Below are 15,112 nucleotides of genomic sequence, written 5' to 3' on the forward strand. Positions count from 1 at the left end.
GGCGCAAGCCCCGCTGGGAATGCCCGCAGCCCGACCAGGACCGCATTATTATGGAATCGAACGTCCAAGACGGCCCGACCCATTTGCCGCTTCAGCTTGGTATACACCTTCTGAGGATGAATACCGTACAGCTCCGCCAGCTCCAAGGCCACAGACATTCCAGCACAATCACAACTTCAATCAGCCTTTCGGTGGAATGGGCCAAGGGTATGGTGGTTTCGAATATAGGGAGCGCGGGCATATGGGATATGAGTTTCGTCCACCCTCACCTGGTTTAGGAAGGCGAGGTGCAAGTTCGACGGGTATGTGTCGGGATCAATCGAGGGGTGAGGCGCGTGCAAGAGCCGCGTGGTCAGTGCCGATGCAGAGTGGACCACATCGCACACCGGTGATTACTCGAGCGCCAAACAATCCACGCACACCGCAAAGAGGTGCAATATTTATCAGACGACCTCGCCGGGCGAGGCCACAGAGAAATGCGGAGAATGCGGAGGTCATGGGTGATAGGACTGAGGACGAGGAAGAGGAAGATGAAGAGTATGTTGAAGAAGAGCACCAAGGGATTGATCATGAAGGTGAAGCTCGCCGAGATGAGATTGTTCTGTAGTCGCATGACAGTCGATCGCGCTTGTGAATTGATTATGTGTTGTCGCGGTCCCTACATTATTAGCTAGTGCAAGATTTACGTCGAGAAAAGTACGTACAGATGCTGCTAGGCTTCGCGCTTTTACACGATGTGAAATGTGCGAAGATCAGATGCAGTACTTTGCCTGTTAGATTTGACAAGCTCAGGTATCCAGCAGTCACCGACGACCATCATAGCCGGATATTGAGATGATCCTATGTCTCCACATATCGGCTCGATATTCTGATCAGCATCGACCGGACGAAGTGCCATCACGGAGTCGCACCCTGGCATGCTCACAACGCAATCGCCAACCTTTATCGAATCTGGTCCCAACCCGAACTGCCCTGCATCTGTAAAGAAACACGAGCGACCCCGTTTGATGCTGGCGAGTCCCATGTCTCCTGCTTCCTCCGACATCATCGTCTTCTCAAACCCGTCCGTGCTGTGCAATGCCCAATGACGGAGTCTTCTTATGAAACGTGAATGCTGCTCCCTGAAGGAAGAAGATTGATGATTTACAATGTCATCTTCTTCGATAGGTGTCGCTCTCACAGTATGATATAAGATCAATCCATCCATCGATGTCAGCTCTGTCGTCGTCTTCTTGTGATATCGGGCGAAATAATTGTACCATTTGTGCATCGTCACATCATCGGTCTCATACGTGCGACCCGATGGATCCACGACACTATCAACAACACCACCAAAAGTTGCCTGTATCGTAAGAAACGTTTTCATAACGCTGGCCAGTTCTCCCTCCGCCGGCGATGCAGGGCATTGCATCTTAAGCGATGCCTGGAGAGGGCTGTATCGCATGGGTAATCTCCAATCTGGGACCCATGAAGATGCGAGTCCACCGAAGGACCCAGCGCAGCTCATTATGGCCATTGGAAATCGGATCACTTCTATCTTGCTTAACCGGTCATAAAGCTCATTGGCTGAGACTTGGTAGTCGACCGGAATTGGTGTCGAACTGAGACTACACAGTGCATAGATTCTGTCGCGATCATCTGCACATCTGGTAGTAGAGTACCGTGTCAAAAGTGTCGTCATATTCTCGGCTCTAGCTACCGTGCGATCCATTTGGACACAAGTAGTATTTTCATCGCACTGAGACAGTTTTTCAGACTCGGTATCTCGTACTGCAGTGAGATTGCTCAAGTGATGCAAGATTGCCGTAACATGTGGCGTCAATGCTTCGTAGAAAATTGCAAATTCCAGATGTTTGACAAACGCACAGAATTGCTGCCACTGCATTGTGCCACTACCGCAAACGAAGTAGGCTTCGCGGGCATGCATAATCTCTTGAACTACCCAGCGCCTCGTAAACCATCCGGTCTCAAAGAATTGCGTGAAACGAGGGGGGAGTTGATTCTCCTGAGTATAAAGGTCCTCCCCTTTTAAGCTTCGCTGTAGCGCTTGCAGATCGCATCCGGGTTCACCAGTCCAGACCAGCACGCTCTTAGCACAGGCGTAAATGTTCCCCATCATGGTAACCTGCATTCCTTTTTCCTCGTCGTCCGCTTGGTTGATGCATATAGCGTCTATCCAGAGGGTTCGGGTAGTACATCCTGGGGTATTACCATCCCTCAGGTACCTCAGGATCTGGGTAACATTGCGACGGACACGCAAGCGAGAGTTCGCCCCAACGAAGATGTACGCCGAATCTTCATCTGCGCCCCAAGCATACGATAAAGCTTCGTAGCTGACTGGGTCTTGGGTCTTGGAGGCATCGTACGCCTGTTCGACGATGTCCACGCGTATGGGATCTTCGAAGTGCGCCGCTGGGTACAGTTGTATGAAACGCGTGTTGCCATCGTTTGCGAGCGGTCGGTACTGGTAATCCTGAACAGCCGTCATGTAGCAGGCTCTGCGTCGTTGTCGAGGCAATGCTGTCGCGATTGCTGGAGAGAACCAGGCTGGCCTGAGACTTTCGTCCCCTGGTGGAGGGGCTGTGCAAGACACTCATGATTGGCGAACGGCTGCAGCTGAGCTGCTTCCTTTAGGCAGCCACACTTATGCGGCGTGGCATTCGTGCGCGCAAGACTCCAGCGAAATGACGGAGACGGAACGAGCATTGCGTAACATCCGACTTGGTTGGGGTAAACTCGTATGACGAGAAGTCGGGAGGACGTCCGTCACCCCTTCTTTTGACGCGTCTTCCATGTGCGGAATTGTTGACCGCGGATGTGGAGATGGGCGCCCGGGCGCTACCCACACGCGCTAACCGAATTTGTAAATGACATCACCACACACTTCGGTGCTCGCGCTTTAACGTCTGTCCAGCTCGGACACATCATGTCAGCAATCGGACTTCGGTGCATACTTAGCTTGTTTTGTATAAATCTGGAGGCCTGAACAAGGATCCAACAGTGTTGCCAGTCGACATTGTGTGTATTGGCTCATCGAGCTACACTGGTTGCAGCATAGGAGCACCTCCTTGTCTACCTAGGTATGCATGGGCGGAGCTAGAAGGTTACGACCGAATACCGACCGTATGCCTTCCAACATTGATATTGCCTAATGTACCTCAAGAGGTGTATAGAAGGAAGTCACTCCCAAGTATTTAAGTGACAATTTGACACGCTTCTCTCCCTCTACCAATAACCACAGAACTCCTTCGTCCTCATACTGAGCAATATGGCATTGTTATCCAAACTTAAGAACATCGCCGTAGTCGGTGCCAATGGCAACGTCGGTTCATACATTACCTCAGCCCTCCTTGCGAAGAACCATTTCAACGTCACAGCCGTCACGCGTATGGAGTCCAAAGCCACCTTCCCATCAGGCGTCAACGTCGCACGCATCGACTACGACAGTCCAGACACCATAGTCAAAGCCCTGACCGGACAAGATGCACTCGTCATCACAATGAGCGTCTTCGGTGGTAATGCGCAGGAGAAGCTCATCCGTGGAGCAGCTCAAGCTGGCGTACCATGGATTCTACCAAACGAGTTCGGCATGTACAACACGGAGGAGATTCAAAACGAAACCATCGGGCCTGGCAAGGCGATAGCTCGCAACCTCATCGAGTCGCTCGGAGTTTCTTCTTGGATAGGCGTTACCTCTGGCTTCTGGTATGAGTACTCTCTCAGCGGCGCTTACTTCGGCATCGATATTTCGAAACGAGAGGTCGTCTACTTTGACGATGGGAAGCAGCGGCTGAACACTGCCACATGGCCTCAGACTGGGCTGGCTGTGGCGAACTTGCTATCTTTGCCAGTATCGGCATCTGATGGCAACGGGCCGACACTGGAGCAGTACCGCAACCGGATGACTTTCGTATCGTCGTTCGCCCTCAACCAATGCGAGATGTTCGAAGCGGTACAGAAGGTTACTGGCACCATGGAGAAAGACTGGAAGATTACGTCGGAGCCGTTGAAGCAGCGCTTGGCCACTGCTAGGGAGAAGATGATGATGGGTGATCGCACGTCTTTTGCGACAGCTTTGTACACTAGGTACTTCATCGATGAGGCAGGCCTGTTCGAAAGGGACCATAAGCTGAACAATGATGAATTGGGACTACCAAAGGAGGACCTCATTGAGGCTACGAAGCGGGCTGTGGATCTGGCGAATACCGACTTCCACAAGAAGATGTACTCATAAATAGTTATAGATTTAGGAGCGCCACGCTAATACACTTCCGAACCTCGCCTATACCGTTTAGAGATATGTCGTTTGTGAGGCCTTGAGGTTCTCCGTCTCTTTACTTACTACCACGATTCGCATCAGTCAAACACAATAGCAGCCTTAACAACCTCTTGTTTCCTCACCGCGTCCAGACACTCCTCCCATTGCTCGATTCGATACGTCTTGTTCGCAATGCCGCCCAGCTTCAATCTCCCAGCATTCACATACTCCAAGACATGCGGTATATGGCTCATGCTGCAAAAGCTAGCCAGAATCGTGATCTCATTTTCCCAGATCCGGAAGGGCGACCATGCAATTTTCACACTTTCGTCGTATACGCCGTAAACCACCAGCTTACCGCCTTTACGCACGTACTCGATTGACTTTTCCAGAACTGTCGGTGCGCCTGTGGCTTCCACGACAATATCGAAACCGTAGGGATTGTCGGTCGAGAGCGCAGCCATGTCATCTCCGGGATTATTGTCGGATATTGTGATGTAGGAATCGGCGATGTTGAGTTCGCGCGCGAGATCGAGTTTCGGGCCGCCTTTTGAAGCGATGGTCAACTAGGTCGCGTTAGTAGTTACGCTTAACTTTTGGACGTGCTGCATACATGAGCAGCGCCATTCATCTTGATCAACTGAGCCAACAATATGCCGGTCGGTCCGCATCCGAAAAGCAGTACTCTGCTGCCGACCTCCATCTGCATTCTCTCAATACCATGCGCTGCGCATGCGGCGGGTTCGAGCAAGACGGCCTCTAGATCCGGTAGGTTACCAATAGGGAAAACCATGCGAGCTGGATATCTGCAGTACTCTGCGAAACCACCCGGAACGTTACCGCCATACCCGATGACATTTTCACAGAGTTGGGTCTTTCTGCGCGTGCAGTAGAAACAGTTCAGACATGGCTGTAAGGCATCGGCTGCTACGCGGTCACCAACCGCGACGTTATTAACGTTCTTGCCGATAGCGGCGACGGTGCCTGCTGCTTCGTGGCCTGGGTAGGTGAGTGAGGTGAGTGGAGAAGTGAACGATCGTTCGTACCGGGTATCAAAGGATACTTCAAGAAAGTCAGCTTTGTTCAAGACATGATTTCCTGATGATCTCACCTTTGCCAGAAACTCGCCTTTGCTGCAGATGTGAACATGCCGAGTCAGTGCATGCATCGCAAGCTTTTCGCATCCGAAGCTTACTGATAATGCAAATCCTTCCAGGTGGTCAGTATGATGTATTTCCCAAAGTCTTTCTCCTCTTCTTCCACTTACTGTTCCGCATACACCGCAGGCTGAGATCTTGACCTTTCACGTGTTAGTGTAGCAAATCCTGTGGGGTGATGAATAGTGTGTTGTACAAGAACATCATCATCGCCGATTGTTGGAACATCGATGGTCTCGACTGCAAATTTCTCGGGGCCAGAATACCTTGAGTATCTTAGCAATGAGATATCGTATGTTTCGCGCTGAGCATGCCTACTGTAATGCTTTCATCTTGGCAGGCACATCGAAGCGTTGACGCTTGCTCGGTTCTGCATGGCCGTTCATGATGGAAATATGTCAGAAGATGGATTCCGTTCACTACTTTGAAAGGACATCGTAACCTATCACTGCTTATAAGCAATTCCAATTGCTTGTTGAGTCGTCTCGACGCGAGCGCTGGCTAGACGCGTGTGTGTACACGGTAATGCGGGGTTCGGCAAACCTTCCCCAGAAGTACGCACCACGGACTACTGCATCGGGAAAAGTTAAGAACGACCACCCGTTATGCGTGCCCGGGCATCCGACTGTCATCATGATAATCGCATCTTTACCTGATCGATTTTGCCGCCGTAACTACGAGTTGATAAAAGTCAACAGTTGAAGGCGACGCCACTACGCACCATGCCCTATGCCCACTCTCCCGCCGCTGTGTCCACTGGCTCGTGGGGCTGGGGCATTGCGCCCGCAAGAGGCTTATGGATGATTTGACCGCAGTCACCATTAGGAAGTAGGAAAGCTGATTTTCATCAGAGCGCATTCTCATCGACTGGACAGAACGCGAGCATACCTTCTACATCTTCATGCTGGCGCGCGGACGTTGAATCCACTTAGCGACAGTCGTGATCCTTTGCTGCCAGCATGTATGTTTGTTCATCAAACAGCCAGTGGACTGAACACTCTAGCACCGGAGAGAAAGGGGTTAGTACTCATCCGAATCCCGATGGATGGAACAGGAGGGTAAATCCATCTATCCTCCTCTTTCTCTTACCTCGCTGATATTTCAGGTCACTGGTGCATTCTCCAGCATCAGCGTTAACGCTGACGCGGGTCTGGTTTACTTCATAAGTAGGAAAAGCGATCGCGAATTTGCGAAAGTCTTGTGGCGACCAAACGCACCGCGATCGAGAGACCTACCGGTTTTGCGAAGTAACGCTGACTTTGCATGGGACTTCTGGAATCGATTGCCTCACGATACTCCAATCAAAGCTTTTCTTGGAGTCTGAGTGTCGACAATGAGCAGACGTTGGGCATTCTGAACCTCGCCATCAAGACCTATAGGCCGCCACCGTGGCACACGAAAGTGGACAGTATCCAGGAATGGCCAGGAACTGATTTCGACATCACCTCTGTCGAAGCCGTCGCCATCTTAGGTATGTCCGGTGTTTTCGGCATGAAAGCTATTGCCACAACCCTGTTATTGATAGGGAAAGCTGCAGGGATATAGCGCTGACAGACTGTACTGCAGGTTCTCCGAGCGGTGTAGCAGTCGGCTTCTTCCTTGCCCAGCACAAACAGCAACTAAGAGGTAACAAGATGATCTCCAAGATCATAGCCTTCAAAGCGCATCGGCCTGTTACGGATGACGATTATCCGACCCTGATCTTTTGGGTGAAAGATGCACCCAATCTTTATGGAGAGGTCGATGGCGCGCAATTGGCGAACGTCTCGATTGTGGATGCGATCGGCGTTGTTGAAGAATTGGAGAATACGAAGGTACTGAGAAGGAGCGTGGATGGATGAAGTGTGCCTAAAGAGCATGTTATTTGTGTATGACTGTAAATGTGAGCGGTACCAGCAAAAGTCTAACAGTGTAGAGACGCGAATCGGAGATGAAGCGGCGAAAGGGTCGACGAAGGGTGGGATAGGCTGTAGTCAAAGGTTGCGCATGCACCTGTGCGTGATAGACAGGTACAGAATGGAATATATCTCGACAGGGCACCGTTCACATGGAGCATCTGCCGATGAGTGTATGGAAGCCGTTGACAGTGTTGACGCGCGCTGCAGCAACCGTTCGGCTTACCTGCCCCGACATTTCCCGCTGACTAATATGTCATCCCGCCTCAGGCTAGACCGAACGACGCGTCGACGCGTTGAGCTTCACCATCCACACCCAAATTAACGGTTGTAGAATGCGCCGCTCCCTACATTATTCAATGGCTGCTTCTCTCTCAGTTCCAGCTACATTGTCATGCTCCAACGCTACGAGCTTCGATCATCGCTAAACTGTATCAATTCAGGCGCGTCTATCAACACCGTGTGCCATTGCACCAGAGAGGAGCTCAGCACCCGTCATCAATCTCTCCGTCACCATGTCGAGCGTAATCGATGGCTCATCCTTGCAATGAACGAAAGTTTGAACGGCGCGTCTCCATTGTCGATGTATTACAGTCCAGCTTATGCAGGTAATGATGGCACGCACCTTCAATCGCATCTACAGCAAACGCCCGCACAATAATACCGCAAAGAACTACTGATCCGTTTCAATCAAATTCTATCGATTAGCATGGCCGCAGAAACAAAGCTCCAAGCGATATGGTCCAGCGGACAAAGATAAGACAACCACAGCTTATGGAACGAAGGCCAGGAAAGGCTTGCAACTATGACATCTCGGCTTCATGCTATTGACATCATCCAGACTGTTCTCTGACTCACGGCGACGGGCAGCATGACTGCACGCGTGGGAGAAGAGGTGGAAACACCTGTCGTGGGTTTCTAGGTTCCGAAGGTCGAGGGTCCAAGGCCAGTGTCATTGCTGAGCAGGTAACGCCTTCACTGTATCTCGGTGGCGGTGATATTTTGTACTGTTGAGTGAAACGGAAAGACAGTAGAGTCGCTTGCAACTAAACCTTTTTCGTAGTACGCTCAGAACGCAGTGTGGGTCGGGCCCCCAGCTCTACACCTTCGACTGCTCGTGCACCTTAGGCAAAGATTATATACAGGCTGCTCACCCTTCACCTCCCCACCTCCCGCCGGGACTACTTGTTCTTCTGCTCCTCCGCTTTCGCGTACCCGTCCGTCGCTCAGCCTCAACTAGTCAAACACTACCGCGCTCTTCCTTTTCCGCCGCGATGAAGGCACTCAATTTCCTGTCATGGACGGGATTAGTCGCTCTGGTCGCAAGTGAGCGTCTCAGCCCGTCACGTGGGCCTCTCTTGAATATCTCAGCTCTTCACGTTTCCAGGAGGAACGTGATTCCAATCGACTTTGCTGGCTACAACCCTGCGGACCCCGGCTTCGTCATCCATGCCTCAGCAATCAGCGATGAAGAGTATGAAAAGGCGGTATGTCGAGGCCAGAAACTCTTCCTCGCAATGACCAGAGACGGCAATCAAGGCACACGTTACATCGATCCCCTCGACAGCAAATGGGACGACAACCTCGAGAAAGAGGGATTGACCTGGGGTAAGTTATGAGGGTACGAAGTATATGTGAGACAAATACTGACTTCGTACCTCTACCTCTGCAGCTTGGTCTCTGTGGGTGGACGAGGACTCTTGGTGCGGCTTCCGCTTCTATGGGATGACGACTGCGTTCAAAGCCCTCAGCATCAGCGACATGTCGGTTGGCGAAGGAGGAGACAATCAGTGTTTCAGCGCCTACCACTACAACAGTCGGGCCGTTCTCTTTGATCCAAAAGATCCCTTCTACCTGGATGACCCCGAAGGTCGGATGTTGCCAATCGATAAACAATACTATCTTGATCCATCGGGCAAGAGGCAGCGGGTAAGTTGGGTTTGCGCATCAACCTGCTAAGCCGAATATCATAGCAAATTTTGGGGGTGACTGACACAGAGCCTAGTGCACAGCTTCCACGTACACGTTCGGTGTCAATCCCACGGCGGGCGCACTCTTCTTCGTCTCGCGCAGTAGTCCCTTCGAAACCGCAAAGATGCTCTGGAAATACGCCCCAAAAGCCTCTGAGCTACCCGAACTGCGCGCCAGCTCTGACTTCGCATGGGGCCTCTGGAATAAGATACGCGGAAAGGACAACCTCGGTGACATTCGCAAGATATTCAGCCTGTACATCGCAAACAAAGAAACCCAATCAATCATCGATAAAGCGATCGCTAAAAAGAGCATCAAAGAGCTGAAGAAGTGGCCAGGAACGGAGATTGATCCAAAGTCGGAGGAAGGACTAGCGATTATCGGTGAGTGTCTCCCGTCAACATCTCATTCTACCTTCAGTTACTAACAAGATCGCTCAACAGGTTCCGCGAACGGTCGAGCCGCAGGTTATTTCCTTGCGCAACACAAGAAACAGTTGGGCAAGGACAAGTACATCTCCAAGATCAACGTCTTCCTGACCGATAAGGAAAACCCGATGAGTAACATTCTCTTCTACGTCGACGATGTGCCTTCGCCGCCGCCGGAGATGGCGGAGCCTGAAGATAAGGACAAGGACAAGGACAAGGACAAGGACAAGGACAAGGACAAGGACAAGGACAAGGACAAGGACAAGGACAAGGACAAGGACAAGGACACTGGATTGGTGGAGTCGAACCTTGTTGGTGGAGATGGGGATGGAACAAGTCTCATAAGACGACACATGGTCTTTGCAGGCCGCTCAGACTAGGTACGTAGAAACCGGCCTTCGATGCTGCGCCTCAAGTAGATGGTTTTGTGTACATGAAGGAAACACTTGGATGGTTAGACAACATCGGTTCGGTTCGAGAGCATGCGATCCTAGCATAAAGCGAATCCGGTTAAAAGCACTCAACGTACGCGTACAATTCAGGAACGATGATGTGGATAAGAAAACATTGTCGAGCTTTTGCCTTCTCCAATCTAACTATTCCTTCACTCTCTATTACGACTTTGCAAACACTTTATGACTCCGCACAATGCTCTTCCCGTCTTCAGACCGCGCTACCACTCGGTCCTCGTCCTCATCGATAGCAACAGGCTCATTCAGCGCAACATCTCGCATCTGAATCTCCTGCGGAGGAGGCGGCGGCTGGTACGGCGCCGGCTTAACAACGAAGCACATATGCGGCAACGCCGGTACCCCCATGAAAGGGCTTCCCGGTGCACCCTGGAAGACATGTATAGCCGACACGTATCTGTTGTGGCCAAACTGGGGTTTATGTTGTCCGAGCAGGTAGCCTGCCGCGATGCCGTTCGGCGATCCTAGAAGTCATACATCAGCACTGTGTAACATGCTGCAAGCAGGAGGCCGTGTGGAACATACCCAACAAAGCCCAGTATTCCGTAGCCATTCCAGCTTCGAATACATCTCCCGGCCAAGGTCGTACTTCCCGGCCTTCCAAAGCGCGCGCGATGATGGCGCGTGTCTCTTCGTTGGTGATCCGGTGGGAGAAGATGTAGTTGATGTTGGCGAGATTGCCGGCGCTCATCCTCTCCCATAGACCCCAGGCGATGTCTGAACTCGAAGCTAGAGCGGGCAGCTGGTCTTTTGGAGCTTGGGCGACGCCCCATAATTGTTTGGCCGCGGATTGGGCTGACCGGCGATTGATCATGTGGATGACACCATCTTGCGCGTTGATACCGATGGTGTGGAATGCGCCTGTGATCCTGTAGCTTCTACTGTTTACGACGTACTGCTGTTGGTTTCTGGCTGGTAGCTGACCGTTTGGCAACCGCTGAACGACGGCACTGTCTCTGTGGACGTAGGAGAAACATTTGTTCGGCCCGCCATCCGGAGCGCTCCTCGCGCTGATTCCAAGAGCCTTCAGCGCCGTTTCGAACATTGGCTTCATGGTGAAGTCGCATTCGTCTTTGATGTCCCTGTTTTCGCTGTTGTCTAGGTAGCCCCACAGCGCAAGCTCGTTGACGAGTGTTCCAGTCCATGGGCTGTTCAGTGGAGTACCGAACTGCTGCGCTTCCTGTGGATTGAGTGTGTCCATGAGCTGGAGCTTCTGGCCGCGGCAACCGGCAGTCACCCAGAGGAAGTCGTTTGCTGGCGCGATGGGTGCTCTTTTGAGTAGGCTATGGCCGTCTTCAATGACCAGGCTGGAGATATTGGGTGACGTCTCGTTGACGGAGGGTAGTAGAGCTTTACTCGCGACGAGGCTCTGAAACGCGGCGAGACATGAAAGTAGGTAGAATTTCATGTTGCAGATCAGTGTAAGGTGGTAGGCGCTGCGGCGAGAGAGCACATGAGAGATGTAAGCGGGTCTATGGAGTAAAGGGCGTTAGTTCCGGTGATACTACGCGTACGTACCCGGAATGACGCGAGTGACACTCGGAGTGTTTGCAATATGAGTGAAGGATCATTGAAGGTAAGCAGCAAGAGTCAGAAGCATTAGAGTGGCGAGTCTGAAAGTGAAACACACAGATATCATTCAACCCGAAGAAGCATTTGGATAAGCTTATGGCATATACTAAGCATACATATCTGTGAGTCGGTCCAACGTGGCCCAAGTCGTATACGGGAAATCGCACCCTTACAACTTCGCCCAGAGCACGTGCTGTCTGACTATGTTCTTCTCATCAGAAACTCTCCTGACCACTTCTACCGCTTGCGCTGGTGGCGGTATAATAGGATCGGGTAGATCATCCGGTACCTTCGGTGGGGGGTAGGGCGCGGGTCCGACGAAGAAGAAAATATGGGGTGCCGATGTGTCTGCGTCTACTCGAAATACGCGGATCGTTTGGACCCAGCGGTTGCCACCTAGTTGGGGCTTGTGTTGAGCGAGGAAGAATCCGGCTGCCCTGCCGTTGGGGGATCCTATCACGTAGTTCTGATCAGTTTCGTGTCAAAAAGGATATGCGCAACGCTCTACATGTGTAAGTATAGGGAAGAAACAAACAGAACGTACCCAAGATAGCCAGATAGCTGTCAGTGTTGTATGTGTAATCGACCCCCGGCCAGACTGGAACCTCGTTCAACTGGGATTCCTTCAGCGCTCTGTCGATAATCTTTTCCGTTTCGGAATTGACGACTGTCAAAGATGCTATAATCCAGATTTTCAGGAGATTGCTACTCGCTCGTCTCCAAAATGCCCAGGCTAGATCCGAACTCATACGCAGAGCCGGCAACTCATTTGGATCGACTGTATGCTGATCCTCTAAACCCCATAAGTCGCGGGCTTCGAATGCGGGAGAGCCACTTTGAAGAAAGAATATCGCGCCTGCATCTGGGTTGACGACCGCCGTAGTGAAACCGGCTGTGGCCTGTATCGCGATTGCTTAGGTTAGCAGGAGGTTGCTAGATCGTATCGGGACTCGAAATATGAACTCACCCTGTATAATCGACCATCGACGTCATAGTACTGTTCTTTCCTGGGGTACATGTTTCCGTTTTCATCCTTCTCCATAGCATCACTGTCGCAATGCTTTACCGAGAAGCAATAGTTTGGTCCGCCGTAGAGGTGGCTGCCTGTTGTGGTTCTGAGGTGCGGGAGGATAGTCTTGAGGAAGTCGATATTGCACTCTGTATCGGGATCGGTAACTCCATCTTTCCAACCCCACTTGGCGAGGTCGTCCCTCATCTCGCCGTCCCAGGGAGAATTGATGGGATTCACGAATCGTGCAGCTTCCGGAGCGTTTTGGGTGGTCCCGAGAAGTAGTTTTCCGCCCCTGCATTTTGCTGCATGCCAGAGCGCATCGTCGGCAGGTTGTAGACCGAAGCAAAAGTCGTCGTCGCTGTCGTCGCTGTTTTTGTCGTCGTTGTCGTCGCTGTCGTCTCTAGCGTTCAGGCTGCGGCGGTGCCAGCGGCACTCAGGAGACTCTCTCTTGACATTGGTGTCGTTGCGCAAAGCTTCAGTCGCGCCAAGGACGAAGAGACCCGTGATAGAAATGATGTGTGTGAGCTTCATCATATGAGATCGTAGTATTGCAGTCGGAGTGTTGCGGCCGGTTGACGTAAAAGGGAATGTGTGAATGTGGTGACTGTAGCCTACCCCAGGCAAGCGAGTGATTCTAGCTTGCCTAAGCAAGGGTGAGTGACCGGAACGCGGGAGGAACTCGGAGCAAGTGCGACCTGCCTGCGAAGTGAAGGCGAGACTAACGTCATAAAGTCAAAGCAGGCACGACCGCGCACTGGGATATCTGACATGTGAACGCACATTCGAAGGAGACATTGCGACCATGTTATCCCTCGCACTGGCTCGCTAATAAGTCTTATAAGAGCAGCATTGATGTGACTGTGCCTGGCTCTAGGAAATTTGACCAAGAGCATATCTAGTCTCTTGCGACACGCAACCTCCTCGCCATCAAAGCTTCGCCCAAATAACATGTTCTCTAACCAAATTCTTCCCATCCCTACTCCTCCTCACTACCTTACCCTCTCGAACCGCCGCGCTACCCTTCTCCGCCGGTTTCTCCGGCGCACCAGGAGTGTCTTCCACATCCGGCATCGGTGTTATATTCTTGTCAACATGAAAAATGAGATTAGGCTCATCATCAAACTCATCGCCATCGTTTCTAAATATCGTGATCTTGTAAATGAAATTAGCGCCGCCGAGCTGCCTTTTGTGTTGTAGGAGAAAGTAGCCAGCGCCGAGTCCATTGGGCGAACCTAGACAGGTGTCAGAGCGAGCAGCAGTCGATGTGCAGGGAAAGCGACGTACCAATAAGCGCAAGAGCAGCTTCAGCCTCAGCGTCATTATCTGACCCCACCACTATCTCCGTCCCAGGCCATCTCTTCAGCTCCGTCTCTCCCACCGCTTCCAGAGCCTTTGGGATGATGGTGTCAGCCGTTTGCGTATTGACAATCTGGAGAGCCATGATCATCTTGATCTTTGGTTCTCCTGGAACCCTGTTCCAGAGCGCCCAAGCTAGATCAGAACTCGAGCGGATCTTGGGCAAGTCGGCTTTATCGACTTGTTCAGGTTTCAGATTCCAGAGATCTGCGGCTCCTTGCTCGGGTGACATTCGGTTGAGGAAGTAGAGAATACCGTCGTTGCGGTTTATGCCTACGGTACTGTAAGCGCCGGTGACCTGTCGGTTTGTTAGAAGTTGGCCCAGTGGGCGTTCTGTTGCTGGAGCTCTGGATTACTGACCCTGTACGTCTTCCCATCCGCCTCGTAACGCTGACTAGACAAATAAGGCATCTTCCCATTCTTGTCTAGGATGACCGTAGGCCCATTGCTATGCTGTAATTTGAAGCAATGATTCGGCCCACCCTTCCCCGCCGGTCGCGTATCAACACCGAGAGCATCGAAAGTGTTCTTCATCTTCAAGGTCTCGTCGAAGTCACATGAGTCATCAACCTGTGCATTCTCCTCTTCGTCATCGAGCCAGCCCCATTTTCTCAGTTCGGATTTTAGATCGCCGTCCCAAGGGCTTTGTGTGTAAGGCCATTGCAGCATCGTGTTGCTTTCTTCTTCGTCGAGGGACATGGCTCGGACAAGGGCGGCGCCGCGACAATAAGCCTTGTGCCATATTGGGTCATGATCTGGGGGTGGCGGTGTGTCGACAGCAAGTACGGGATCTACGGCGGCAATCGAGACTTTCGAGCTTGAGTTAATGGTAGTGAAATCTTCATGTAGCTCTCGTCGAGCTACGACCCCTCTTGTAGCCGAAGCAACAAGACAGACGAGACAACCATAGAATAGCAGCTTCATCTCAAGAATGGGTAGTAATAACAGTGTGGGATAATAAGAGCAAGGGGCTTGGATGAAGACAAGGTCTAG

At 51.7% G+C, this 15,112-nt stretch overlaps 4 protein-coding genes across 4 annotated transcripts; 2 read left to right on the top strand and 2 right to left on the bottom strand.

Annotated features, from left to right (window-relative positions):
- Window positions 1-3,268: 3,268 nt before the first annotated feature.
- Window positions 3,269-4,234, top strand: J4E90_003675 (uncharacterized protein; the record flags this gene model as incomplete). Its single annotated transcript, XM_051433242.1, has 1 exon — window positions 3,269-4,234. The coding sequence occupies one exon, from the start codon at window positions 3,269-3,271 to the stop codon at window positions 4,232-4,234; it is 966 nt and encodes a 321-aa protein (XP_051293140.1).
- Window positions 4,235-4,356: 122 nt separating this feature from the next.
- J4E90_003676 (uncharacterized protein) lies at window positions 4,357-5,801 on the bottom strand (the record flags this gene model as incomplete). Its single annotated transcript, XM_051433243.1, has 6 exons — window positions 4,357-4,824; window positions 4,872-5,391; window positions 5,454-5,467; window positions 5,526-5,558; window positions 5,612-5,681; window positions 5,734-5,801. The coding sequence occupies 6 exons, from the start codon at window positions 5,799-5,801 to the stop codon at window positions 4,357-4,359; spliced, it is 1,173 nt and encodes a 390-aa protein (XP_051293141.1).
- Window positions 5,802-8,607: 2,806 nt separating this feature from the next.
- Window positions 8,608-10,089, top strand: J4E90_003677 (uncharacterized protein; the record flags this gene model as incomplete). The annotated part of the gene is made up of 5 exons (XM_051433244.1): window positions 8,608-8,636; window positions 8,698-8,918; window positions 8,983-9,239; window positions 9,316-9,664; window positions 9,725-10,089. 5 exons carry the CDS (start codon window positions 8,608-8,610, stop codon window positions 10,087-10,089), a joined length of 1,221 nt encoding a protein of 406 aa, XP_051293142.1.
- A 2,629-nt stretch (window positions 10,090-12,718) lies between these two features.
- On the bottom strand, window positions 12,719-13,294 carry J4E90_003678 (uncharacterized protein; the record flags this gene model as incomplete). The annotated part of the gene is made up of 1 exon (XM_051433245.1): window positions 12,719-13,294. A coding segment is annotated over one exon (576 nt), but the record flags the coding sequence as incomplete, so codon positions are not given.
- Between the last annotated feature and the right edge of the window lie 1,818 nt (window positions 13,295-15,112).

The sequence above is a fragment of the Alternaria incomplexa genome (assembly GCF_024043165.1).
Source record: "Alternaria incomplexa strain BMP 0042 chromosome Unknown scaffold_4, whole genome shotgun sequence".
Lineage (NCBI taxonomy): Eukaryota > Fungi > Ascomycota > Dothideomycetes > Pleosporales > Pleosporaceae > Alternaria > Alternaria incomplexa.